We start from the raw sequence: 27,542 nt of genomic DNA on the forward strand, positions 1-27,542 counted from the left end.
GCTCCTAACATGTTTTGCCTTGAATAGTCACTGTTATACCTTCCACTTGCTATAGCAAATGCTCTGTCTGCAAGCCTTCTTGGCGGGTAATGACTTCTCAGATGCTTTTGCAGTCTGAAAATTTTAAAACTTACAAGCATCAGGAACTCTAACTTCGATGCTTTTGTGCAGGATTCCACTTATTGATGAGTATTTAGTTGTTCTTGGATATTGTGCATTTACTGGTAATGAATTTTTTAACAAGATCTTTTCATTCTTATGCTGCATTGTGCGGAATTTTAGCAGGCTGACCTTTCTTTTCTGTGTGCAAGTGGCACTCTACATGCATTTTGCCACTTCAGTCATCCATGAAATTACAACTGCTCTTGGTATATATTGCTTCAGGTAATAATTTCACATGTTTCTTTGAGCAATATTTGAAAGTAGATACTCCAATTGGGATTTAGATGGGAAATGAAACAAGGTTGACTTGTTAGAAAAATGTTCAGGATCATTCCATTAGTAAGTCAAAACGTTCAAGATTCTAATGAACTCAGGTGGCTCTGACATGGCAGACATTAGCTGCTTCATTTCTCTAATGCATGTGGGCATGTTGGTCAAAAGTTGTCCTAGACCATATCAATTTAAAGTCCTACTTTTGGTGCAAATGGAACTTGTGACTAGACAATCTGAAATTTAAATCTGACATAAATTATTTAAAATGGCTGAACTGCAGAGGAATTAGTACTTGATTATGTGCCATGTCATTTACTCCATTTGCTCCCAAACAGAAATTACTTGCGTCATGAATTCACTTGGCTTTGGTGTTCCCATTCTGATTATAGTTGTCCAGAAGCTACATTGCCTGGTCCATGTTGATTAGGCAGGTTCTACTAATTTACAGTTTCAATTTTTTTCTTTAATGTACCTTTTTCAAAATATTTTGACTAACTCTTTGGGGTCTAGGCTAGGTTGCTGCTAAAGATATAACTTCATTGGAATTTTTTGACCTACCTGTGTTCTGAATCCTTTTTTGTTTTAATGTTGAACAGGATTACCAGGAAAGAAGCTTGAAGTGTTGCTGCTTTAGTAGTTAAAATGAATAGGTGAGATGAATCCTTGATTTTTTTTTTCGTTCTGATCTTCGGACTGACACTGAAGGGGTCTATGATAGATTACTGCTAAAGATACAGCTTCATTTGTTCCTTTTGATCTGCTTATATTCTGAAACCTTTTAATCTATGGACAGCATTACTGGGAAGGAAGCTTGAAGTATTGCTGATCCTTGTAGCATTCAACACGATTGTGTACTGTATTGCTATTGTTGTCCAGCTGAATATTTGGAGATTGTTGATTTCAAGGGTTCTCTTTGGTGGCATTATTCTAGACGGGTACTCAAAGTGATTTAATTCGGAATTTTGCACCAATGCTTTCGATGCAAAATATGGAACATTGCATACAATTTACTAGAGAAAATGAAAATATAAATGTTTCAAAATCCCGTACAGTACTGTTTGTTTTTTTAGTTTCTGTGTTCGTGATTTGAGAACGAGGGGAAAATGACAGTGCAGGCTGTTATGTGGCCCATCATGGCAACAATGTCACTTTGAAATATGAATGTCCCAGCATTTAATCATCTCAATCCAAACCTAACTCTGATGTTTATGTATTTGGAAGAGTACTTTTCAAGCAATAGTTCCATGTAAAGTTTCATGAATCCAGCTCCAATTTATCCTATCAATCTTATTCTGTTTTAGATGGCTTGATTCGGGTGCGCTTGTTGGAGAATGCAGCCTAAGCATAACCTTGATCTTCTCCTGTTTAACTTTATATGCTAGTTCTGTACTATGTTGCAGGGGCAGACCACTGGACACACCATCATACATATGGAGAATATTTTATTATTTTAATGATTTTTAATAATGATTCAATAAAAATGTACTTTTATATGTTAAAATATCAGAAATTACTTTTTATCGATTAAAAAAATGAAAAAATGCGCCCGTGTTATTTTTTTTTCAAAAGATTTATTTACTCGTATCACCTATCAATTCTTATCTTTGTGATATGGATGTTATATTGTTTATGAACTTGAGGAGGCTTGGGCTACCAACTTTACTAGATTTTCTGCTACAGATTAACTGGTTTGGAATATGTATGGCTAGTATTTGAAGGGTCGGTGTCTTAACAAAGGGCTTACAGTTGCATTTAGGGTTGAATGAGATAGCTGGATGGTTAGGTTGCACTATCATGACTGAGGGGTTTCGGGTTTGAATCTCATGGGGGATTATTGCGCAGATTGCCTTTTGAGGGAGAGAGAGAGAGAGAGAGAGAGTTTGCATTCCACCATGTAACTATACGATGCACCCACATATTGCTTATGTATGATCAGAATATGTCTTATTTGATAATGTTTTCCATTGAAGCTCAATCCGTCATTGTTGAGCTCGTTTGGAAGCCTAAGCTGAAATCCTCTTTGAGCTAAACCTCTGTTTGGTAGTCCTCATACTGGCCATATATCTGGTCATTCAGTACCGACTATGGTCAGTAGCACTGGGAAACAAGCCGAGCTGCTTGTACATGTTCCGCTCATAAAGTGCTTGATCAAACTTGTAAAATAGGATGGGCAGGCTGAATGTGAACAATAGGTACTTGGCTCGGCTTGACTCATGTAAACTTGTTACTATTGTCAAGTAAAAAATATATTTTAGATATATTTTGTATAATATATTTTACATCATATAGTTTATGTAGAACATACGATTGAACTATTTGGCCTGCAAAACACAGGTTGTGGTAAAATCTTATTATTCCTTGCTCTAAATCAATTCATTTTTTGGTAATCCTATATCTTCCAGCTCTAAAGAAATAATTTTTTTCTGTAAATAAGCCAGCTCAAACCCGCATGTTTAACTCGAGCTCATTATGAGTTCGAGCTTGGCTTGCTCGCTACAATAATGAGTCAAGCTTGAGCACTTCAAAATCGGCTAGTTTGAGAGTCCTAGTGGCCAGCTTTGAGTGGAGGATGGAGTAAGCCTTCCAATTGTGAATCTGGTTTTGGCAAATCTTTTCATTACATAAAATTGTCTCTGATCCAGATTCATCCTCATAGAGTCAAATGAATAGGGAACATCGAGAGTCTATCACAAAACCAAATTGATTCCTAGGGAGTCGTTTTTAGAGAGTTGGTTGTGTGGCCTTGTATTTTAAATAGATGTTGGCTAAACAATTTGAATTCGGTTTCAGATGGTTACAAGCTCATACCAGATCTGCTTTTTTACATGCAAATGAATTCAGATATCCATATAGCAAAAAATCAAAAACATATCTGCAACCGATTATAATCGGATATTGTTTTGGTTTACACAAGTGCAACTAAACAGAATCAAATTTCGTCGGATGCCGTATAAAATCCACTTCATTGGCATCCCTAGGCGCGTGTATGCACATGCATGTGCGTGTGATTGAAGATGTAGAAGTGGTATATTAGAACAATGTCACTGGGAAAAAAATCTGATTCTAGTTCATCATATATGGACTGGAGAAATAAATAGTATGTGATTGAGGTCCAAATATGATCCAGGGAGAGTATTCATTAGCTCCCATTGGAGAGAGAGAGCATTATGAAATAGGGTAGCGGTGGGCACCAGTTCGCTGGGCCTGTGGCCAGGCTTCTGACTCGGGATATATATATATATATATTCCCTACCTGGCCCAATTAAGCCCATAGGCCTAATGGGCGGACCTTGGACCAAGCACTTTGCAAGGGGCTGGCCTTAGGCCTGGTTCATCAATTGGCAGTGCGAGCTTCACTGGCCCGGTCAACGACCATTAGCAGCCCATTGCCAGCCCTGCAATAAGGTACCTGCTTGGACTCTATTTGGTAACTCACCTGGATGAAACTTTTGGACTCTCCATGTAACTAAGTTCTAATTGATTTAGAATTCCATTCATCTAAGAAGCCTAGAGATAATATTGTATATCTTGAGGCATCAGCCTGCATATTTAATCCTCATAATACTTGTATAGCTACAGTATACTTCCAGAATACGTGCTTTTCCTCCATGGCCTCCAAATGTGTGATATGCCTTATGTTCTTCCTCATGCTGTTCATTTCTGGCTTTGATGCCACAAGGACCGGTAAGCTTTTCTGCAAAGGCGGTGATTGTCTTGCCTTCTATGAAGACTACTATGATGATTACGACTATAAAGCTTATTACTCTGTTGAGGAAGAAGATCATAAAGCTCCAGCAGATAATAACCACCCCACAGAAGAGCCTTTTGATTGATTCAAAAGCATTGACGGCACTCTTTTTTTGTTTTTATCTTTGCATTTGGTGGATGACTTGTGGCTTTTCTATATAACGTGATAAATATATTTTTTTCATTGGAGACTTTTCTTGTTTACGCAAAGGAAGACATGGTGAATATATGGTGGTGATGACAGATTCAGGGTTTAATTTCTTTTCCTTGTTTTGTTTTCTTTCGAAATTAGCCTTGGTGTCTCAAGCATGCTATTTTTATAATCTAAATTAAAAAATGGTTTATACATATTCTATTCGATCGATCGGCTGGCTGGAAAAGGGGTTCTCGCTCAATTAAATTACTTTACTTATGGGGCATTCCCATATAGGGGTGGCAATTTCTGACACGACCCGCCAACCCGACCCGCCAACCCGCCTCTTAGGCGGGTTCGGGTTGGGCTTAAGCCAACCCGTTTAATAAACGGGTCGACCCGCGTAACCCGTTTATTAAACAGGTCAGGTTCGGGTTGGGGGTATGCCAACCCGCCAACCTGTCTGCCCGAACCGTCAACCCGACCCACCAACCCGAACCGTCAACCCGACCCGCCAACCTGCCTACCTGCCAACCCGATCCGTCAACCCGTCAACCCGACCCGCCAACCTGAAAACCCGTTTACCCGACCCAACCCATTTATTAAATGGGTTGGCGGGTCGTGTCGGGTTACCCGTTTATTAAACGGGTCGGGTTCGTGTTTGCCACAGCTGACCCGTTTAATAAACGGGTCGGGTTCGGGTTGAGGTATGCTGAGACACGCCAACCCGCCAACCCGACCCGATTGCCACCCCTATTCCCATATCTCTTTCTCAATGAGCTTACCCTTAATTATCTGTTCGTATTCCACGATATCGAAACTGATACAAGAAAAAACAGGATCTCTGGAGGGTTCTTCTGACGAGACCAAAAAAACATTAACCGTTATTGCCTCCATGGACATAGTAGCTAAATAGGTAGATATTGTATAATTGTTCGGTTTTGTGCAATTTTTTCCATCCCTCTGTAAATAAACCAATATGGGTTCACAGTCAATAACATCTTTGTCATCTAGAGTAACAATGAGTCGAAAGCCGATAAAATCGGGCAACAACTCCCCTATGCGCCGATCACTAGCCCATTTTTACCTCGCAGGAGGAGGGCTTATTAAGTGCCCTAGTTCTCGATGAGGGTTTTTTCTTTACAAAAACAATATTATTATTTACATAGTTAGTTGCATTAATTTTATGAATAATAGAAAGATAATTAGCTTGGTGCATGGGACTATTGGTTCATTTAACAATATGATTTGCAGCATTCTAAATTAACTAATAATGGGTTTGTGCTAGGCTAGACCGACTTGCTAAGCATTAGCCCATTGGTCCAATGGGTCATGGGCTGCTCTTCAAACCCAAGCCCATTAAGAACCAGGTCATCTCTGAGCCGGGCTGCACTTAAAACCCAATGGACTAAGCTCTATATGGTCAGATTTAAGTAATACATGGGAAAACCTTTTCAAAAACTGGGTTAGTATGGCAGGTAGTTAGAAAAGTGGTTAGCGCATATATATATATATATATATATATATATATATATATATATATATATATATATATATATATATATATATATATATATATATATATATATATATATATATATATATATATATACACTAGAATATGAGAACTGAAAATACGAGAAATAATTGTGAACCGCTATTTTCAGAGATTTTTTGTCCTTTTCTCTTGAATCTAACCATAGAGATGTGGTCTATATGATTGGATTTATAAGAACCCCCTCTTGAATCATCTGATTTTTTTTAAGGTTTTAAAATCAATAGCTCATGATCTTCACGAATATTCAAAAATACATGATCCTATGGTCGATTCCCAGCAAACTCTTCATGCCAAGCACATCTACATGGTTGGATTTGCAAAAAAAAATGTTGAAAATGTTCATATTCTAGTTACTATATATATATATATATATATATATATATATATATATTAGGGGCGAGGATGGGCTGAAGCCCCTCCTAAAGTTTTGAAAATTTTCAACCGAAGTGATTTTTTTTTTAATTTAGCATAGATCTATGAATTTTTTATGATTGAGGGTATTGATTTAGATTTTTTTTCAGATTTAATGAACATTTAATTAAGGTTTTGAGGTTTTTTGTGCTATTTTTCTTTTCAATTAGCATTAAGCACCCCTTCTAAAGTTTGAAATTTTTTAACCTAAGTGGAAACATTTTTAATTAGCATAGATCTATGATTTTTTTTTATGGTTGAGGGTATTGATTTAGATTTTTTTGGATTTCATGAACATTTAATAAAGGTTTTAAGGTTTTTTGTGCTATTTTTTTTCAATTAGCATTAAGCATAATTATATTAATTACTGTTTTATATTAATTATTTTTTATTATTAGTAATTAAATTTTTACTATGCATTTTGTGCCCACCCTAGTTTAGATTATTGGCTCCGCTACTGTATATATATTACATGAACCCACTCTCGCCGATGCAAACTGAGCTCAGCTTGGTTAAACATGAATCACGGGCTCAGTTTACTGCTGCTGGAACATGCTCTGTTCGGCTAGTTATGTTCATTTGCGAGTCTTTTAGGAAGTGTTGTTGAAGTTTTTTAAAATAATGGAGAGTGATAGCATAGGGTAACAAGCACCAGCTCGTCTAACAAATAAATGTTGAATATGATGTCTCACTGAGGATTTCATATCCTCGAATCACCCAAAATCTGAAGTGTTAAAAGGTTTTGATCTCTGAATTCCACTACCCTGGCTTCAAACCCTTGTGTTTATTATTAGGAAAAAAAATATTTTTTAACAATATTGATAAAAATATTTAACTTTAGTCACGGGTTTTGCAGACTATATTTAGCATTTAAGAAAGCTGGGTTCCTTTACAGTTGTGGTTTTTGACTCGGATGAATGGGAAAATGGAAAGATTTGGTCAATGGAACTTTTTTCTTTAGAAAAATTCAAAGGGAAAAAGCCAGCAAAAATATTTTAAAATTGGATGTCAGGCTAACTAAGTTACAGCAAGTGAAGGTTAGGTGGGTTATTTTTTTCATACAATTGGAACCAAGTTGATCTTTTACATTCAAAGTGTTTTTGCCTGGAACAGCAAGAACCATGCAGCATGACTTAGAGAAAAGATCAGGTGCAATCATATTGCACAATTAAAATGTGCTGCTGCACATGACTTTATCTGGCCTAGCTCAAAAGTCACAGACCAACTGTTAGACTGCCTGGTCCGATCTTCATAAATAGGAATGTTAAGTGGTTCGGATTAGGGTCGGATGCATTTAATACCATATTCGACTAATCGGATGTTGGCTAAACAGATCGGAATTTGGATGATGAACAACTCAAACCGTATCTGCTTTTTACATATAAACAGATTCGGATATCCATCAAATTCTGATATTCATTGAATTCGGAAGCAAAAAATCAAAAGCACATCTACCAAATGCATCTAAATAGAATTGAATTAAGTGGGATGTCAGAGAAAATCTGATTCATTAACATCTCTATTCATAAACCTTATTCAGGACCAAATTCAACTGGATGTTCCTTGAGTAGGTCCACATTTAGCGTGAAAAATGCTTTACAAATCCGTTTACAGATAACATACTAAACATGGTTGTGGTTTCAAGCTGCCAAGAGATCCTGAACCATTTGATAAGAGGGTACTGGTCTCTCTCTCTCTCTCTCTCTCTCTCTCTCTCTATATATATATATATATATATATATATATATATATATATATATATATATATATATATATATATATATATAATCGGATGCACCGCGCCTATGACACACGTTTTTTTGCTTTGAGACCCTTTGTGGTCAAATATTGCATATGTAATCTACATGGTTTTGGTTTTTTTAGTTGGAAACTTGTTTTGAATAATGTAATTATAACAAGTAATTAATTTTTTAAAGGAGTCCAAAAATCAATGGCCCATAATGTGCCAAAATTTCATAATTTAAAAGATCACATTTTTACATCTGCAAAATATGATCCAAACAATGTTGAACACGTCTTTGCTGTTAGAATGAGTTGATAAAACTTTCACCTCTGATTTCTAGTTCATTAGTTTTCTACTTTCATTAGTAGCAAATATGTTTTCCTTATATATACATAAGGGAATGAAAACCTACCCAATAGAGAACCTCCTAAACCTACTAAATAAAAAGGATTTTTTTTTTTGAAATTCTGACCTTACAGATGAGATCTATGCGCTTGTTTTTATAGGAATCAATTCTTGGAGCATTTGATTCTGATGCATGGATATGTTTTTATAAGATTTCAAAAATCAATGGCCTACAATTTCATAAATGTTAGAGGCTTCAAATACCATTTTTTCATCTAAAATGCATGATCCAAGTACTGATTTCTAGTAAACCAATCATGTTGAACACATCTGCAAGGTCAAAATTTTAAAAAAATACTGAAAATATGAGACATATTTCTTATTGGGTAAGTTTGGGAGGTTTTCTAGGATTTTTGGTGTGTTTTTTTTTCAAAATTCTGACCATATAGATATGATCTATATACTTGTTTTTGTAGGGATAAGTTATTGGAGCATTTGATTCCAATGTATGCATAGGTTTTTATAGTTTCAAAATTAACGATGTATAATTTTCATAAATTTTTGAAGCTCCAAATACCATTTTTTCTATCCAAAATTCATGATTCAAGTATTTATAGTAAATCAATCATGTTTAACACATCTTTACAGTCAGAATTTTGAAGAAAAAAAAACACCAAAATTTTTTCATTGGAGAGGTTTGGGATGTTTTCATTTTTATATATAGAAGTTGACGCGGTCGCCCTAACCTACGTTTTTTGGGGTCTAAGAGGGTGATCTAATCGGATTAGATCCAAAAGCTCACACGAAGATTATGATTCTGATTTTTATAAATAGCTAGATGAGACCTCTTGATTTCATTTTTTTAGTTTTTAGAATAATTTTTCTTGAATTTTTTACGTTATGAAAATTTCAAATTGTTTCTCTTTTATTTTATTTGTAGTTAAGTAATTTTATTAATTGCTGAAAAAAGTGCTTTTAGTTTACGAAAACGCCCTTCTCCATTTACATTAGACTTCAATGTTTTCTATGTTAGAAAGCGTGGGTTGACGGGGCTTGATATCTGTTGAGTCACGCTCACAGGAGTCCTGGGTGTGTACGCAACTGAGTGCTGGCCTGCTGGCTCGGACGTCAAGTTTCGTACAAAGAAAGAGAAAAATAAATTGCAAAACCACCCTACTCATCAGTCATTTTAGAAAAAGACGGTTAAATGTACTAAACGTTCACCATGGTTTTGTAAATAATCGGTAAGTTTGGGGCCTGTTTTGTAATTTACTGAAAAACAGCCAAAGAGCTGAAAGCAAATTCAACGCGTCTGTTTTGTAAGTTCGAGAACGAAAGACTGTAGTCTGAAGGCATGAGGAGTGGGTCCCACTGAAATTCCCCCGCCTCCTCTATACGCGTCCGGCGAATCTAGCTTACCCATTTCTCCCCAGACTGTTTTTGACGGTGATCGCCTGAAACTCGCTTTAAACTCTCTGCATTCTCGTCGCCGCCGCAGACGTCGTTCGTATTCGTCGCCGGCGTCTTCGTCCTTAATCTTCGTCGCCGTCTCCGCCCTTCTTCTCTGTCGCCGTCGTCTTCGTGGCAAGGGATCCGATCTTCAGCCCCGACTCCGAGCTCGCTCGTTGGCTTCAGGTATTCTCTCTCTTTCTCTGTAATGTAGGGAGTAAGGATGAGAAACCCTGATCCTGACGATTTGAACCATGTAGTTCTTCAAGTTTTCTCATTTAGCATGTGAGTTTCGCGGATTCGCAATACTTCTCATTTGGAAATTCATGACGAGATCACTACATTTGATCCGATCTGCTGAGCCGACTTAAGTTTTTGTTTTTGTTTTACTGGACGAGATCGTTATGATTCGTTTGGGGGGGACATGGATTTTTCAGGTGTTCTGGTATTGAGAATTTGAAGTTTTTGGAGTCGGTTTTCGGATGATCGGGAAATGTTACCGGTTTTTGCGTGGTTTTAGAATTTTTTACTATGAGCATTTATTAGATTCTGCTGTTTTTTCTCCATTATTATATTCGTTTCGTTTTTTTGCCACAAATTTTGGTAGTTTTGTAAAATTTCTTCCATTATTTTTTCCTTTGAGCTGAATGTATTGTTGGATTGAGCTGACTGATGTTTTTTTCTGCAGAGTGTTTTTCGTTTTGATTCATATTTCACAATTTTGACTTTGTATATAATGTGATTGACGAGCGAAAAGTTGTACTTGATGCTTTCTTTGGATTATTTCTCCCTCGAGGAGAATTTGTTACCGTTGCTTGATTTTGAATGTTGGTTTCTTATTCGCTTTTTGTGTTTTTTATGGCATTTACATTTGTTTATGCACTTAGTAATCCTGCTCACAATCTTAAGTGATAGATATTTAAGAATAAACATTAACAGGTTCAGTAAAATAGCAATGAAGTCAATTCATTTCTAGAATGACTGGAGTAACCCTTTTCTCATGCTTGAATGCATATGTTCTTCTAGCCTTGTTAGTAAGGCCCTCCTTTTCTGTGAACTTTGTCATTGCCATTTGCCGTTTTCCAGTATTGCTGTGAAGAAGGAACAAATGCTGTGTCTTGCCATGATGCTTTGAGTTATGGGAAAATAGCTTCTCCACACAATTCTTAGTTTCTCTCAATATCAGCTTTATTTTCCCTTTTTAACTCAATGTCAGATACAGTGAAGAACTTTGTCTTTACTCCTCCATTTCTGCCCAGGATAGTCATATGATCTGAGTGATTGCAATTTATATTTCTGCCAGGAAAACCGTGGTGGTTGGTTTACTGGGTGGTATCTTTCGCTATGTCACATGTATTGACGATTCTCCTCTTGCATGCTCGCATTCATGCATGGCTACTAATGTAGCTTGAACCAGTGAATGCTTTCACATAGCAACCTTATTTGCCAACCTTTCCAGAATTTACTAGGACATTGAAAAACATAAAATAAAAATAAATTTTCATAGTTCAATTAACATTTGTACATTAACTAAGCCATGCTCCTGAAACGTTCTGCCCAATTGTTGCCTTCTGAGCATCCCTGACCTGCGTTTGACTTTGGCAATCTGTACTTTAATCACTAGTTTGACCTGAGCTGTCCTGTTGTGGTCCTATGTTGAGATAGCACTTACTATTTGATTTTTGTTTCTCTTTTTGCCGAGAAAGGTCTTACAAGTGTTGCCTCCTTTTTTGATCCTCTAACGATCATCACTTCCAAGTAACTCTGTTCTTGCAAGCTGGGTTGTCTTGTTTACTTTTGTATTAACAAATAGTTGGATGTACATCTGAAATTTCTTTTTCATGCAGATGGATCATGGCAGAGCATGCTGTGTTTTGGTATTTGTGATTTCCTTAAGCATTATAGGAGCATTGGGGAGGCAGACAATTAAGGAATTATTGATTCTGATAAATGACCATTCTCTAGAGGCACTCACAGATATTGAACAAGACATGGTAGGAGCATTCAATATTCTTGTCATTTATGCTCTATTTTAGATCACTCTTTGGGGATGTATTATACCACATCACTCATGAAAAGGCTTTATGCTCTTTGTTGCTGCACTGATGATGTTTTAAAGCATGACTATTGCATCTTTTGGATGTGAGGATTTGGCTGTCTTTTCATGTTTGTGCCAGTCATTGTGTTTGGATTGACCTTAATAATATCTAATCTTTTACTTCAGGTGAACCAGCTGTGGATTGCTTGCAGACATGATGCAATGGGCATTGACTCATCTTCCAGAAGTTCAAAATTTGACAATATGATTGAAGTCAGTTTAGAGTTAAGTCCATCAGCAAGTACCAACTTGCAGAAGGTGATAAATACCCTGCCACCTCAAATGAAGCATGCACTTTCTGATTGCCTCATGAGGATCCACTTTCCAAAAAGTGTCTCGGGAAAAGATGATAGATCTAGCAATTGGTATATTGAGCAGCTTGAATACTTGCTTGCATGGCGTGCAAAGCGGAGAAGACATTTGGTTGATGCAGTATTTCTTGCTGGTCCTGTTCATCCACCTGCACCTGCACATGCTCCATCTTCCAGTCAAGCACCTGCAAGTGCTCCTACTCCTGTTCACCAAGCATCTGTTCAACCTCCAACTCAGCAATTCCATTCTTCTCCACCAGATCAATTAGTTTCTTCTGGTAGACCACCTATGAGCGGGGCAGATATAAATGGAAGTCCAAAATTTGCTCCTCTGCAGTCAGATAACCATGTCAACACCTCAAGGACTATTGCAGTGGCTGTTGTTGTAACTGCAGCTTCTACCTTTCTTTTTTCTGTGTTGCTCTTTTATTGTTATCATAAATGCTGTAACAATGATAATAACGTGGGAGATTCACAAAAGGATGACAGGCCTCTTCTTACCTTAAGTATGAGTGATTTTTCAGTAGGTAAAGCAACTTGATTTTGACCTTTTTCTAATAACTCTTTTTTTAAGTTCTGATGTTCGTTTAGTTAATCTTTTTTTTTTGAAACATGAACTTTTAGGATCTTCACCAAAATCAATGACTATGGAGAACTCCATGGGTAGTGAATCACATGTAGGAATGGATGGGGGGGAGTTTGTAACCTATTCATTTTCATCAAACCCAAGCAAAAGTATGCAGGCTACTGAGATGGGGCTGTCGCCACCTCTTTCTTGGCAAGATCCGCAGTCTGTGTCTCTTGGAGCTAATTCTGCATTGGTAGTATCTGAGAAACCGAATCTTTCACTTCCACGGGTTGAGATTCTATCATCAACATCACCTCCTCCTCCAAGCATGCCATCAAATACTCAGCCAAGTCCTCCTCCTCCCCCTTCTCCTCCTCCTCCTCCTCCTCCTTCCCTTGCAACCCCTCCTCCTCGCCCTCCAACCCCTCCCCCTCCTCCTCCAGCACGTCCTTCTTCTGAACCACCACCTCATTCACCCTTACCTGTTGGTGGGAAGCCTGGTCCACGACCACCTCCACCACCAAAAGGTGCTTTCCCTCCTCGTCCACCACCTCCAACCCTAATTTCTTCAAAAATCACACGTCCTTCCCCTCTTGGGCCAAGTAATACAGAAACTTCTGTAAGTGGCAACAGACATGATGCAACAGAGGAATCTGAAGCTCCAAAGACCAAGCTGAAACCATTTTTCTGGGACAAAGTTCTTGCAAACCCTGACCACTCAATGGTCTGGCATCAAATTAAATCAGGATCTTTTCAGTAAGGATAATTCACACTCGTATGTCTGTTGAGTAACTTTATACAAATTGGTTCTAATATGGAGCTCTAAATTGTTTGTTTATACATGCAGATTCAATGAAGAAATGATAGAAACACTCTTTGGATATAGCTCTAAGGCTAAGCAAAACAATGACCCAAAGAAGGAATCTCTTCGTGATGGTCCAGTCCAGAGTCATCAGATTCTTGATCCCAAGAAGTCTCAGAACTTATCTATTCTTCTACGAGCTCTTAATGTTTCCACAGAAGAAGTTTGTGATTCACTCTTGGAAGGTAAGAGCTTTTATTTGAATGAATTCACATGCAGTTGATGAAATCATGAAATGTATCCCCCACTCACCATACACCTACTCCTGTGTTAATATTTCTTTAAATGGTTTATTTAGTCTAGAAGAATTGAGTTGCATCATAGTTAGTAATTTGGTATATTATTGGAAATGTCTTTTGTGTATGAGCTTATTTACTTGGTATCATGAATTACATATTTTGAGGTCACACTTTACCTTCTGTGAGTAGCAAAAATTTGCTGAATGCTTTATGGTGTTTCAAGATTCAAAAATGATCCCTTATAAATATTTGCCATGTCATGTAAAGTTTTTGATGGGGTTTTCCCCCAAAAAATAGTCTCCCTTTTTTTATCTCAAAAGACACCCTGACTTAGTGCACCTGGCAGCAAGTTAATCTTGTCTTGATGTGTAGAATGTGTACACAATATCTGTATCCATGATTCCATACTATAACTTTTTAGGCAAGAACTATTCCTTAAGTTTTCAAATTGAGTAGGATACTGCAGGTTGCTTTTTAATTCCATTTGAATGCTTCAATGATTGGACAGGCCACAATTTGCATATATTTCTGTACTAGCAATATGTATCTAAAATTTTGGTCCCAACTGGGAACTTTAATGCCCCCAAATCATTCCTCACTATTATATTTATCATCCAATAAATGTGAGATCTCCATCTTATCAAAACTTAGTTGTATTACGTGTCCACTCCATGATTTGGTCTAATTCCTTAAATCCTTCTCTTAATCGGGGAACACCAAATACCATCTGTATTTTTCACCATCTTTTCAAATAACCCCCTATAGCTCTTTGACTTGCATTGACCTTGCTTTACTTTTTACAAGTTACTTATCTATGACTCATAAAGTCACCACTATACTCTTCAAAGTTAAGAAGTAATGAGTGGTAAAATAGTCGATTTATATATTTCTTTTGCCCTTGTCTTTCACTATAGCCTTAACCTGGGTCAGGGGAGTTGTGCAGGTGGTTCATGGGATTAGCCTGAAAGGTAAGAGACAACATAAATTCCCTATATAGAACTATTTTTCTTATCACAAATAGATACCCTATATCAAGCCCATTTCCAATGTAGCTGTAGTGCTCACTGGAGATATGTTGGTGTAACTTGGCAAAACTAGTTTGTGGTTCCTTAGGTTGTGTCAAATATCTCCATAACTTTAAAGATATCAAGATATTATCTGAAGGTTTTCCTATCAAGACAGTAAAGCTATTCTAATTCAATTTCTAGGAAGCATCAATGATTTTCAGTTTATAGCAATAACATCATGAAAAAGCTCTCAACTTACGTGGAACATTCTTTTCTATTTCTTCATGTCGTGTAAGTTTTAGATGTTAAGCTTGTTTATGTTGCTAAAAAACAGGAATCTTCTTGGCTAAGTCACATGGGTACGGGTATGGGTACAACACGGCAATTCCAAAAAATGTAGGTACAGGGTCAGGACGGTATATACATAATATATATATATATATATATTAAATATTACATAAATATAAAATAAATTTCAAAAATCAAAATCTATTATTCCAACAAGACAACATAAATTAATTTAACATTTAAACAATTAACATTTAATAACCAACTAAACTAGTACCAGAACATGCTAACAACTTTTATTCAAAGAATCAAAATTCAATAACATGTAAAGCTATAACTACAACTAACAAATTAACATTTAAGAAACAAGTTATAACAAGCTAATAACAATTTCAGGTAAATAGATAATAGACATTAATACCTAAAAATTAGCACTGCTGAGAAAAAAGTTTAGTTTAAACAAAAAAAACAGAAATGCAAGTGGAGTAGTTTAAACAGAAAAACAGATGAGACAAGTGGCGGCTGCCATAGAAAAGACCCTGTAGATTAAACACTTAATGAAAGCATTTTTGTGCCATTAAACATGTGAAACATAGAGAAAATATTGCCCCATATAACCCTCACACATTTTATCACACAAATTCATGAACATCATCAACACTAACCCCTCTCTACATGAGGGACAATCCATTGATAGGAATATGGTCTTTAAGTGTTTGATAGCAACAAATAATTACCGTATAGAACATCATCAACAGTAACAACTCTGTACATGAGGGACAATCTGTTGATAGGAATATGGTCTCTGTCGAGAGGGAGACAAAGATGAGAGAGACGAGAGGCGAGGCGAGAGGGAGACAGAGACGAGAGGAGTACCTGAGCTACGCGGAGAGGGTGATGCTGCGAGAGACTGAGAGAGGCAACACTGCGAGGGCGGAGGCAGCGAGTGGCTAAGAGAGGCTGAGCGACGCTGCGAGGGGCTGAGAGAGAGAGAGAGAGAGAGAGAGAGAGAGAGAGAGAGAGAGAGAGAGAGTCGGGGGTTCTTTAAAAAAACCATGGGTCAGATTTTTTTACCCGACCGATGCAGTGCGGGACCCGATCCGCGGCGTACCCACACTGCGTCTGGTAGCGGTACCCATGTCAACATGGGTACGGCACCCCAAATGGAGTGTCCGTGTTCCATAGCTTCTTGGTTGCCTCCTCCTTAGTTGTTTTCAGTGCAGTTTGTGTCCTCCTAAGACACTTCTTGAATCAGCATCTCAGTTCTTGATTTGAGTCATTATTGGTGTGTGTGTGTGTGTGTGTGTGTCATTAGTTGATTTCAATACAGTTTGTGTGTCCTCCTAAGACACATCCTTCTTGAATCGGCATCTCAGTTGCTCTTGATTTGAGTCATTATTGGTGTGTATGTGAATGCACTATATATTCTGACATCTTATTAAATGTGATTACTTATTCTTTGTTTTTTTATAACTAGGAAATGAGCTTAGTGTTGAGCTACTTCAAACTTTATTGAAGATGGAACCAACTGCTGAAGAAGAATTTAAGCTTAGGATGTACAATGGTGAGCTTTCACAGCTTGGGCCTGCAGAACGGTTTCTGAAGGCATTAGTGGACATCCCTTTTGCCTTTAAGCGGCTTGATGCATTGCTTTTCATGGGCATTCTTGGGGAGGAAGTGGCTAATATGAAGGTGTCTTTTACGACTCTGGAGGCAAGTATTTCTATTACCCAAACATGTGCTATTGTATCTAATTTGTAGTCAGATGGTCTATTTCTTTTGTTAGCTCATATTTGCATGAAATGCTCATCTTTTTATCTAAATATAAAATAATGCTCTACAAGCTTTTCAACTGCCTGACAGTCACAGCTGCCAATTACTGTACCTTTGCCTGCATCAGTTTATGATCTGATTTCCACCAATTCCAAACAAGTTTCTGTTACACATCCTACTTAACCAATAGTTTCAGCATCCAATTAACATGTTACTCCTTGTCATCATACTGAATTATATATCAAGTAATTTTGGTGAAATGACATCCTCTAGCATTTACTGTTTGCTGCTTGTCACTTTGTAACCATCATTTTCAAATGTTGCAGAAAATTAACATGGTGAGTGTGTGCAGAAAAAAACTGTTGCGAGAAACGGAAATTTTGTTTCCCCGCTCAGAATTATTATGGAACTGACAGTGGAATTGCATTCATGAGAAATACATGATTGTGTAAATCACAATTTTCTAATACTTGACTATGAACAACTTAGTTGAAGTCTTGTCTCTATAGTTGTCAAAAAGTTGAAACCTTTCTGCACATTAAGTGTTTGCTAGTACAGCTTCTTTCATGAGCCTCAAGGTTCAAAAAAAAAATGCAGAGGTCAAATCCATAAATGGGACTCCCTTCACTTTGAGGTGAGCGAATGGCTTATGTTGAACAGGGAAGTCAATGACTAAATGAACACGATCTGTTGGCTGAAATGATTCGTTAGTTGATTGGGTGAGGGCTGTCAAAACTGCACCTATTACATATAGTTAGACTTTGATATCATATTATGACATGGTTCCTTGAGGCAAATCAAATATATTTATTTAAGGGAGCCATAACATGTTATTGCAGGAATCAAAACACATTGTCCCACAATAAGCTTACAAGTAACAACCTGGAAAGAAGACAAATGAAAAAAATACCATTTTATGCAAATGTACATGCATGGCATTCTGTTTCATCTCACCCTATCTTTTTTCCTCAGGGCCAACATATTTTATTTTGAAGTTGCCTTGTATTACATTTTCCCACCCTTGTGCCTTTCTTACAGGTGGCTTGTAAAGAACTCAGAAGCAGCCGTCTTTTCATGAAACTCCTAGAAGCTGTTCTCAAAACTGGAAATCGCATGAACAATGGGACCTTTCGTGGAGGTGCTCAGGCATTCAAACTTGACACATTACTAAAGCTGTCTGATGTCAAAGGAACAGATGGGAAGACGACTTTGTTGCATTTTGTTGTTCAGGAGATCATACGATCTGAAGGTGTCCGTGCAGCACGAGCAAATAGAGAAAGTGGGAGTATCTCTAGCCTGAATTTTGAGGAGAATTTGGAAGAGAATCCCCGAGAAACAGGAGATCATTACTGTAGCTTAGGTTTACAAGTAGTATCTAGGCTTGGGGGCGAGCTTCAGAATGTGAAAAAAGCAGCAGCAATTGATGCAGACATGTTGACAAGCACTGTGTCAGCTCTTGCCAACACGCTCCAGAAAACAAAGGCATTTTTGAATTCACAGATGAGAGGTGTAGAAGGTGGACACTTTCTCCGGACCTTGACATGCTTTGTACAACATGCAGAAGATGAAATTACATGGCTGGTGAATGAGGAGAAGAAGATAATGTCACTGGTGAAGGGCATGACTGATTATTTTCATGGTAATTCTTCGAAAGATGAAGGGTTGCGGTTGTTTGTCATAGTACGTGACTTTTTATATATGTTGGACAAAGTATGTAACGAGGTGCGTGACACACCAAGGCGTGCACCGCAGGCACCAAGAACGAAAGGGCCATCAGCTGTTCCAGTTCCAAATGAAAAGCATCTACTCTTCCCAGCCATAAGGGTTAGGCGAGTAGATAGCTCAGATGATGATGATGATAATAGTCCGTCTCCCTAGTACAATTGCTTATGATGAGGTCCGTCTTTCCTCTTGTTGCATTTGTTTTTCATCTGTTAAAATTAGAATACTGCTATTTCAAAAGTTAGGCACTTTGATAGTCTATGTGAAGTTTTGATATTCAGTTTTTGCCTCTAGATAGGATGATCACTGAACCTGAATATAAAACAATATTATGCATTTGTAAAATGCATAGAAGTTCTTAAGTGATGATAAACCAAATAACAAAGGTGATTAATGTTGAATGCCAACAGGTGGGTCGCTTTCTAATTTTATCTGTAAATGCAAGCGTGATTCGCAGTGTCATCCAAAAGCTTCTTTTCTGAATTATGCACGAGGAACACATCACTGTTAACTGATCATTTCTTTTAACGTTTATGTGAAATAGCTTTAGAAAGCATTTGATTGTTGTGGTGCCACTGGACAGTGTGATGCACTAGACATGAAAGTAAATAGAAGGGCTGTACTTCATGTCGATGTCACTATGTGACTTTTCATCTGATGACTCCTAGTAAGATGAAACAGGTGGGTGTCTGACTCCCCTTGTCCTAGTTCCTTTACTTAGTTTCAGTTGTCCGTCAAAGTTGGAAACCAACGGGGCACTACTACCACGACCACCACCTCCACCACTGAAGCATACCACATGCTTTCTTTAGTCAGTGATTGGTCATAGCTGTTTTTTAAACTATTTTTATCTTTTGCCTTATAAACCTGATCCATGGGGCGAGCCCAACTAGCAACTAGAGCTGTATGCGTTATATAGACAGAAAGCATGACCTTTGGAAATCATTTTTTGCCATGATTTAGACCTATTCAGTTCTAATTCTGGTCCACAACTTCTTCGTTCTTCAGTTGGTTATGATTGTGCTGATATGTTACACATTTGGTATGCAAAAGAATTTGTGCTTCTTCCCTCTGCCTGAAAGTGCCACTTTATTTAGTCGTTTATGATGTTTTAGTTTTATTTTATTGGAAAGTTTTTGCTCTTTCTTATTGAAAAGGAAAAAAACAAAGATTGAGAATTTCCCTCTTATTGTTCTTGTTGGGTGTTTTGGCAGGCAATTTTGGAGGAAGTTTCATATTGTTCTACTGGAAGTCAACAGTCAGAAATTGCAGAGGCATTTGTTGTCTCCAAGGCCACCTTTCCACGCCTGGCTTTTCAAGCTTAAAGCTTTAAATTAACATTCTTTTGTAGAAGGATATGTAGATAGGGAAGATATTCATCTGCTAGGGGGACCAGTCTGTACATAGTTCTCGGGGGTAGAATGAAAGCACTGAAGGATGTGATCCAAGGGGCTTGCCTTACAATGGATACGGCCATCACTTCGTCGTGGAAGTTGCATTATCAAGTATCATCACATCAATCAAAAGATGAACGGGACCATACATGCTGGTGTATCTCGTGGGCAAGCTTGTTTATGAAAATCACATTTTTCATTTTTTCATTCTTTAAAGTAAATTGTTCTTGGTTCATCCAATGCATCATTCTGCTCTGGGGTTCACTGTTGATTTTGCTGTTTATTTAAAAGGGTTATTGCTAGGTTAGAAGAAAATCTATAGAAGTAACACCATCTTTCTGATTTGGAGATTTTCCCACTTCTATGGAGGTTCTTGCCTATAGGAAAATCCTCCGTTGCGGTTTCTGTTTCCTGGTGGATTTGCTATAATGCAGCTATTATAGAAATCGGATGCAACGATAGGCATCCATATTGTAGAAGGTAAAAACAGCTTCAGCTACATTCTCCAGCTCTACTGATCATTATAATTTGTTTACTGCAGTTGTAGAAAGTTTCATATGCATCTGAATGATTTTTCTTTCCCTACTGGGTGTGCTGCTAAGTGGTATACTAGAAACATCTTGATGACTTTTAATCTTATTTCTTTTGCTTTTGATAATCCGATTAAGATATGTGATGTTATATTAGATATGTTTTTTTTTTCATATTTAGCCCGGAGGAACCCCAAGCCCGGCATGGAGACTTAGTCGCCATCCAGGGGCGGGCAAATGCCATGGCTAGGGCCCTCACCCCCAGGGCCTATGCAGGGCTTCGGGTTATGCAAGGGGAGTACTGCCCGCTGGAGTCGAACCCTGACTGCCCATCTCTGACAGCCAAGGCCCGCTCCAACTATGCTATCCCCTTTGGGGTGTTATATTCCATGTGGTTACTTTCCAATTTTCTTCTTGTTATACTCTTCACTAAATTGCTTGTAGGGTTTCAATAAAATCGGTGGAAACATAAGGGGTTATTTGCAAAAAAATTACCTCCTTATTCCTATAAATGATACTCATATCCAGAAATTTTCATAAGAGGGAATTTATTATTCAGCGCCGCTGACAATCACTGACAGCCACCCATCTCAACATCTCTCGAGATGGAGACCACGCCCATCGCATGATGCAGCGCCGCTGCATTTTATGTGATCTCTTTTCATAATTATCCTACCTCGTATTTTATAGCTAAACAAGTGGTTAGATAAGATCCCTTTTTTTACACTAAATCTTGAATTTACCCCTGATAATCATTGTAAAATGATAATTTTATCCACTAGATAACAAAGCATGTGGTTCCTTCTTTCTCCACCTTTGTTTCCCCTCTTTTTCAGTATATCGTATATATTTGCGTTGCTGGGGCCATGCATCTTTCCGGAACATGGTCTCTCTCTCTCTAAGTTCGTGAGCTGATGATTATATGTGAAATAACACAAGCTCCAGTCTATGCAAAACTCGGCAAGTCATATCGGGATCTCAATAAGCCTAGATCTGGGTTGGCCCCAGGAATGATGTTCCAGCTGATATCCACCGTAATTCTAACCATCTCCGAAAAATTTTCAAAGCCTTGATGTCTCTCAATTAAGTTTTTTTTTTATAGGCAAGCTGGGGTTAGGCAGACCCCTACCAGTTATACAACTATACCACTGGGATTTGAACTTGCAACGTCCCAACACAATGTGACGTGCACTAGTTGCTCCTACCAGACAAGCAGAGCCTCCTTTGGTCTCTCAATTAAGCTTTTACTTTCATAAATAGAGGAACAAATTATCTATCACACGTGACTAGAGAAAAATAAGTTGATGCTGGCGGTGAACACCATCAAACAGCCATGGTGTTCGCTTTTGGACTGTGAATTTGACTTGAGCATTAATGCTTGTGAAAGTTTTATACACCCTTAGACTTATGTAAAACTTTCACAAGTTTTGAGCCTTAACATTCATAGAGAATCACATTCACAGGTTCCATTTTTGCATGTTTGCAATGACAATGTGAAAGTTCTAAAATGTGATTAAGAATCACAAGAAACATGTGAAAGTTAGAAAATTACAGGTGTTGCAAACATGTTTATTTTCAGGATTGTGTTTATGCCCTGCGGGGAAGAGGCTATGGGGTCATGGAAACTTCAAACGCATTGAATGCCAAATCAAACCACATTGCATTCTTTACTACTTTTTATCTCATAGTCTTATCTGTTGTGTAATCTTCGGAGAGAGAGAGAGAGAGAGAGAGAGAGAGTAATAATTAGTCTAATCATCCTTCAGATTCCCTCTTTTTGTTGTAAGGAAGATCATTAGTCTAGTCGTCTTTCATACTCCCGCTTTACAAAGGAGTGCGGATCAGCCCCGGTACTTCCAATTGTTCTAGTGAACACGAAACATCAACAGGAGACTGACATAGCTTGCTTGCACATAATTAATTAATCATCATTTTCAAAGTCGAACTATTTTAATAAAAAACAGTTTAATACACTTTTGTTTTAATCAGCAATCTGAGAGATAGTCCCCGTGGGATTCGAAGTCGAGAATCTCGATTATGATGGCTAGAGTTAACCATCTAGCTATCTCATTCCATACAACTTTGATATCCATTTACAATGATAAAAACCAAATTTTTACTAAAGGTGGTATAAGTTTCCCAAGTAATTAGAACGAGTTTCTCCAATATACCTTTCTTACCGGTAGTTGGTACTAGTACACCTGATAGATGATCAATCAAGGTGCGCCAAGTACCCAATCACCCACTTATCCCACTACAGCGTTCAAGAAAATGCGTTCGCGTCACTATCAACAGCAGCAAGGAGGAGCACAAAGATCTAAAGAAAGTTGTTACGAAGTTTCATTAAGAGAATGTAAAGCAAAAAAAGTGATTGCTTCACTAACAGTTAGCCTAACTATATCTACAAAGAGAATGACCACAAGGGCGGGAGGAGAAACAAAAAAGGGAAAAAAAAAAGACGAGCGGAAAGAACGAACGCATTAAGATCATCATCTAACGATGAAACAGAATGGTTTTAGCTCTTCAACCCTCATCTTCTCCTGAAACCTTGGCCGAACCAGAGGAGCCAATTTTCTTTGGGAGCAACACGTTGTGAATATTGGGCATCACCCCACCGCTGGCAATCGTCACCTCGCCGAGCAACTTGCTCAACTCCTCATCGTTCCTCACCGCCAGTTGGATGTGGCGAGGCACAATCCTCGACTTCTTGTTGTCACGGGCAGCATTACCAGCAAGCTCCAACACCTTCAACAAATAAAAAAAAACAGGAATCAGAAAGAAGGTGCAGAAAATGGCACATGAACAAGAACCAAAACAAGAGGGGAAAAACTCCAGAAAAAGGAAAAAATTTCATAAACGATCATCCCTAAATAACGAAACAACTTTCAGAAAACTGAAACTTTAAAAAAACAAAATATAAGAAAAGATACAACACTGACCGCACACTTATGCAGATAGCCATCTCTACCACAAACACTACCCAACTCTGAGACAAACTAAAGAAAATCCCTCGTTATTTTTGTTCCAAACCAGCTGTTCAAACTCCAAAATATTCCAGTAAATCAACCAAAAGTTAGAAAAAAAAAATCTTGAAGGTGTCCATCAAAACCAAAATAAATCCGAAAACTTAGTGACTTATCAAGACCTAAATAAAACTAAGCATACCCTTTGAGTAAAAAAGAACGAATAAATAAATACATAAAATAGAAAACCGTGAAGCCTAAAATAAACCCAAATTCCGAAGAGGGAGACAACCAAACTTAAAAACCTTTTTTTTTCAAACGAAGCAAATGAGATGCCCTAGGTTTTTCCGTACCCCTTAGAACGGGAACAATAACGCAGCAGAACGAAAATAACACGAACTCAACCTAACACTAGAGAACCAAAAGGAGAAGGAATTTCACCTCGGCAGCGAGGTACTCGAGCACCGCGGCAAGGTAGACGGGGGCGCCGGCACCGACCCTCTCAGCGTACTTGCCGGCCTTCAGAAACCGGGCGATCCTGCCGACCGGAAATTGCAGTCCGGCCTTACTGCTCCTCGACGTCGCCTTCTTCGAACCGCCCGCTCCCAAAGCCTTCCCCCTTCCGGCCATCTTCAACCTTCCTTCTTCTACTCCTTCAGAGAGAGAGAGAAATAGTTCGACGCTCATTATACGGCCTGATATTTATAGCGCGAACTCTTCTTCGGGAGATAACCAGCCAATCAGGATGAACCACACGGATCTCCATCGTCACCGTTCGTTAGCGTCTCCATTCCGACGGCCTCGATTCGTTCTCGCAGCCGTTTCTCGGGATCGTTCGTCGACCGTGTTTACGGAAAAAAGTCTCAGTGACTTACGTAATTACCAACATGTCCTGAGCTTCATGCTGTTGGCTATGTTCTGTTTCGGGACACATAAGTAAACGCCAAAATCAAGTCCAAAAGTAGATAGTACCACGTGGATAAGTAATGAAAGGATATTAACGGAATTGTGACCATTTGTGGGAAAAAATCGACGTATATCCTTGAACGTGGCTTCAATAGATCGAGGTACTTTTTTTTAGAACTCATTTTGAATTCATCGTCCATTATTCATCACGTGGGAAACCTTTCTGCTGAATGTGTCTCGTGGATTTTGGGCTCATTTTCCTTGAGGAAAAGGAGTGCCCAGTTTCATGACATGCAAATGCCCCCTAGATCCCAATTTGAATTTGTTGCACAAGATACAAAACTGATTCTTGAATCAAATAGGGTCTGGACATGTAGAGTTGAATACAACAACAACTACCCTTCATCCTAAAACAATTGGGGTCGGCGATATGAACCAACACATGAATCCTTCTCCTCCATTCATTTCTATCCAATGCCATGCTTAGGTGAGGTTCAAAACATTCATATCCTTTCTTATCACCTCCATCCATGTCTTCCTAGACCTACCCTGACCTCTTTTAAATAATATATTTTCATTTCTCCATCCTTCTAACTAGAGCATCATTCGGCTTTGGTCGAATATGTCCAAACCACCGTAAACGATTCTATCTCATCTTATTTTCAATGGGTGCAACGCCTACCTTCTTACGTATCTCCTCGTTCCGAATCTTATCTTTTATTGTATTTTCACACATCCATCTCCAAAATATATATGACAATATTAGATTCAGCCAAATCGGATCTGACCTGAAATATACAAGGCAATACTGGATCCAGTACAATAAGGCCAAAATCAAAGGTCTGATTACGTCCTGTCCAAGCACAGACAATCTGATTAAAAAAATTGGTCCAAAGAAGATCCATTTGGACCCCTACTAGATACAGGAGGGAACCCAATTGAAAAGACCAAGCATTGACATCACTGAACTTTATTTGAATTACAATAAGAAAGTACACGAATCATAAGACCCAAAAAAAAAAACAGCAAACACTTGCAATTACAAAAGAAGATCAAATGGGTGAGAAGGGAAGGAAAAAAGAGAAGAATGAAATCTAAAGTTGTTCTGGTGCATGTTGTCCTCTTTGAGTCATTTGGGTGCTGCCTTTCTTGTGAACCTTTTGTTCTTCCCCAGTGATAGAGAGGGCAGTAACATAAAACCCCAGGATGCAGATCAAATGTATAAAGCAGAGGATTCCTCCTGTCGACAGTAACTTATGGTGAGAGAGACCACAGGTTGCTTTGGAGTGACGATTAGCAAGGCCTCCAATAATCAGCAAGGAGAATCCAATGGCAAGTACAACCCTGTACACATGCTCACGTCACATGCAATATAAGCAAGAAAAGCTACTGAGGTTTGAGAACAGATCGGATACGGGCTGGATCATGCTATATCTGAACCCAAATCCAAAACGCATGCAAGGGATCCAAATCCGATCTAGTGGGTACCCACATGAGATCCAAACAAGGTGCATTTGAACCCTGATCCATAATATATGTGGCAATACAAAGTAAATGGGTTTCAAAACTCATGGAAAAGCAGGTTTCTCAGGAAATGTGTTTCCCATGAGTTCCTGACATGTTTCCCACACAAGTTTCCAAAACATTGTCCCCGTGTTTCAAAAACTGGTTTCCCACATGCAAGTGGAGTTTCCGGTAACCCTGGTCCAATTCAAACGCGGAAGAAATAATCTGGTATGCTATTTGTCCTCCAAAACGAGGATAAATAGTCGGATCCCGAGGGGTTCGACTATTTATCCCAGATGTTGATTGAATATTCAACGGTCGACTTTTCAAGTTTTATCTCTACCAAACTCCCCCTTAAGGAAAAGAAGGAGAAGAAAATTTTTACCAGGAAACTAGTGTTAAGAGAGCAGCTAATTGCTTGTTTGCAGGTGATCTTTTTAACTCATCTCCGGATAAGATGCACACGCAGCCCCCATGAACGGTTGCGATTGCATGAGCTAGTATTAGAAGCGTAGCCGCTGCTATTCCCATCCTAAAAGCTTCATGGCTGGGCTCTTTGCACTCAAATATGAAAACCCTAACATGCTTTTGCTGCACAAATTTAAGAGAATCACATAAATTGCATAAGATACTAAGGAACAGAGGTCAATATTAACAAATCCAACATTTCAACCCAACTATTCTTAGATGACATGAATAATAATTGAGAACTCTCACAATACCCTATTAAACCTCTGGCCTCTCTATGAGAGAGAGAGAGTGATAAAAATTGCATAGTACATGGCCAACATACCTTATTTTGTGCCATCTCTGCTTTGATGCCAAGTATTCCTGCTGTGACATCCAATGCAATGATCAAAATGCATAAGAAAATGGCTAATGTTTTTGCCATTCTCTCTCTCTCTCTCTCTCTCTCTCTCTCTCTCTCTCTCTCTCTCTCTCTCTCTCTGGTGCAACACCACCAAACTTAAAGGGGTGCTTAAAGTAGTTGAGTGACCTTTGTGACGAGAGGCATCTCCTTGTCTACTATAAAAAGTGATGTGCTTTAACAAGAGAATATGTTGAGGAAATAACTTTACATGAATCACCTTACTTTCCCACCAAACGACCATAATAACCCCTCAGTTTTTATCCCTATGGAAATGTGTTCTAGCCTTCTAGCTAAGTGCAACAAGTATAGTTGTTCATTTTCAACAATCAGCCATAGACTCGGCTCACCCACCTAGCAAACCCCAAGTTGTAAGCAATAGGATTTGAACTCTAAACTTATTACTTGCAAGCCAAACACTTCAACTGTTTTCCCTCTATAATATAAAGTACATCAAATAAGTAACGTGCCTATACAAACAAGTCAAGCCAAATATTGGTTGTTCATGCTTGTGCTTGTCAAGCCTATTTCACGAGAGCTCTTTACAAGTCAAATATAAGCTAAGCCGAGCCGCGAGTAGCTCATCTCCTTTCCCAACCCTACTAAATAATAGGGCCCCTTGTGTGAACTCCACCATACAAAAATGTGAATCCCAATTTCACTGTACATGACCAAGTTTATGAAC

At 38.3% G+C, this 27,542-nt stretch overlaps 4 protein-coding genes across 4 annotated transcripts in view; 2 read left to right on the plus strand and 2 right to left on the minus strand.

Annotated features, from left to right (window-relative positions):
• LOC149830817 (choline/ethanolaminephosphotransferase 1-like) overlaps positions 1-1,696 on the plus strand; it is a 35,392-nt gene extending 33,696 nt beyond the window's left edge. The window contains exons 16-20 of the mRNA XM_090013506.1: positions 28-86; positions 172-224; positions 312-384; positions 1,032-1,085; positions 1,229-1,696. Coding sequence (XP_089869632.1) covers positions 28-86; positions 172-224; positions 312-384; positions 1,032-1,053 — 207 coding nt within the window. The 3' untranslated portion in view covers positions 1,054-1,085; positions 1,229-1,696. The remainder of the gene's footprint in view (positions 1-27; positions 87-171; positions 225-311; positions 385-1,031; positions 1,086-1,228) is intronic.
• An 8,229-nt stretch (positions 1,697-9,925) lies between these two features.
• On the plus strand, positions 9,926-20,667 carry FH5 (formin homology5). Its single transcript, XM_090013507.1, has 7 exons — positions 9,926-10,008; positions 12,047-12,758; positions 12,856-13,555; positions 13,647-13,846; positions 16,673-16,908; positions 18,007-18,865; positions 19,905-20,667. The coding sequence occupies exons 2-6, from the start codon at positions 12,083-12,085 to the stop codon at positions 18,844-18,846; spliced, it is 2,652 nt and encodes an 883-aa protein (XP_089869633.1). The 5' UTR covers positions 9,926-10,008; positions 12,047-12,082; the 3' UTR covers positions 18,847-18,865; positions 19,905-20,667.
• Positions 20,668-22,932: 2,265 nt separating this feature from the next.
• On the minus strand, positions 22,933-24,249 carry LOC149830819 (histone H2A.6-like). Its single transcript, XM_090011881.1, has 2 exons — positions 24,019-24,249; positions 22,933-23,359 (listed from the first exon to the last, which is right to left on the minus strand). The coding sequence occupies exons 1-2, from the start codon at positions 24,205-24,207 to the stop codon at positions 23,138-23,140; spliced, it is 411 nt and encodes a 136-aa protein (XP_089868007.1). The 5' UTR covers positions 24,208-24,249; the 3' UTR covers positions 22,933-23,137.
• A 1,328-nt stretch (positions 24,250-25,577) lies between these two features.
• Positions 25,578-26,881, minus strand: LOC149830820 (transmembrane protein, putative (DUF1218)). The gene is made up of 3 exons (XM_090011833.1): positions 26,783-26,881; positions 26,375-26,580; positions 25,578-25,827 (listed from the first exon to the last, which is right to left on the minus strand). The coding sequence occupies exons 1-3, from the start codon at positions 26,879-26,881 to the stop codon at positions 25,578-25,580; spliced, it is 555 nt and encodes a 184-aa protein (XP_089867959.1).
• Positions 26,882-27,542: the final 661 nt, after the last annotated feature.

The sequence above is a fragment of the Nuphar pumila genome, chromosome 7 (genome assembly GCF_984573655.1).
Source record: "Nuphar pumila chromosome 7, dmNupPumi1.hap1.1, whole genome shotgun sequence".
Lineage (NCBI taxonomy): Eukaryota > Viridiplantae > Streptophyta > Magnoliopsida > Nymphaeales > Nymphaeaceae > Nuphar > Nuphar pumila.

What these genes read in the sequence shown, in the direction of transcription:
- FH5 (XM_090013507.1), top strand. Translation starts at nt 12,083, where the DNA reads ATGGGCATTGACTCATCTTCCAGAAGTTCAAAATTTGACAATATGATT. An exon ending in TTGTGATTCACTCTTGGAAG is followed by an intron (nt 13,847 to 16,672) that starts GTAAGAGCTTTT and finishes TTTTATAACTAG; the next exon opens with GAAATGAGCTTAGTGTTGAG. An exon ending in TGTCTTTTACGACTCTGGAG is followed by an intron (nt 16,909 to 18,006) that starts GCAAGTATTTCT and finishes CCTTTCTTACAG; the next exon opens with GTGGCTTGTAAAGAACTCAG.
- LOC149830819 (XM_090011881.1), bottom strand. Translation starts at nt 24,207, where the DNA reads ATGGCCGGAAGGGGGAAGGCTTTGGGAGCGGGCGGTTCGAAGAAGGCG. An exon ending in TCGAGTACCTCGCTGCCGAG is followed by an intron (nt 23,360 to 24,018) that starts GTGAAATTCCTT and finishes TATTTGTTGAAG; the next exon opens with GTGTTGGAGCTTGCTGGTAA.
- LOC149830820 (XM_090011833.1), bottom strand. Translation starts at nt 26,881, where the DNA reads ATGGCAAAAACATTAGCCATTTTCTTATGCATTTTGATCATTGCATTG. An exon ending in CAGAGATGGCACAAAATAAG is followed by an intron (nt 26,581 to 26,782) that starts GTATGTTGGCCA and finishes AAATTTGTGCAG; the next exon opens with CAAAAGCATGTTAGGGTTTT. An exon ending in CTCTTAACACTAGTTTCCTG is followed by an intron (nt 25,828 to 26,374) that starts GTAAAAATTTTC and finishes GCATGTGTACAG; the next exon opens with GGTTGTACTTGCCATTGGAT.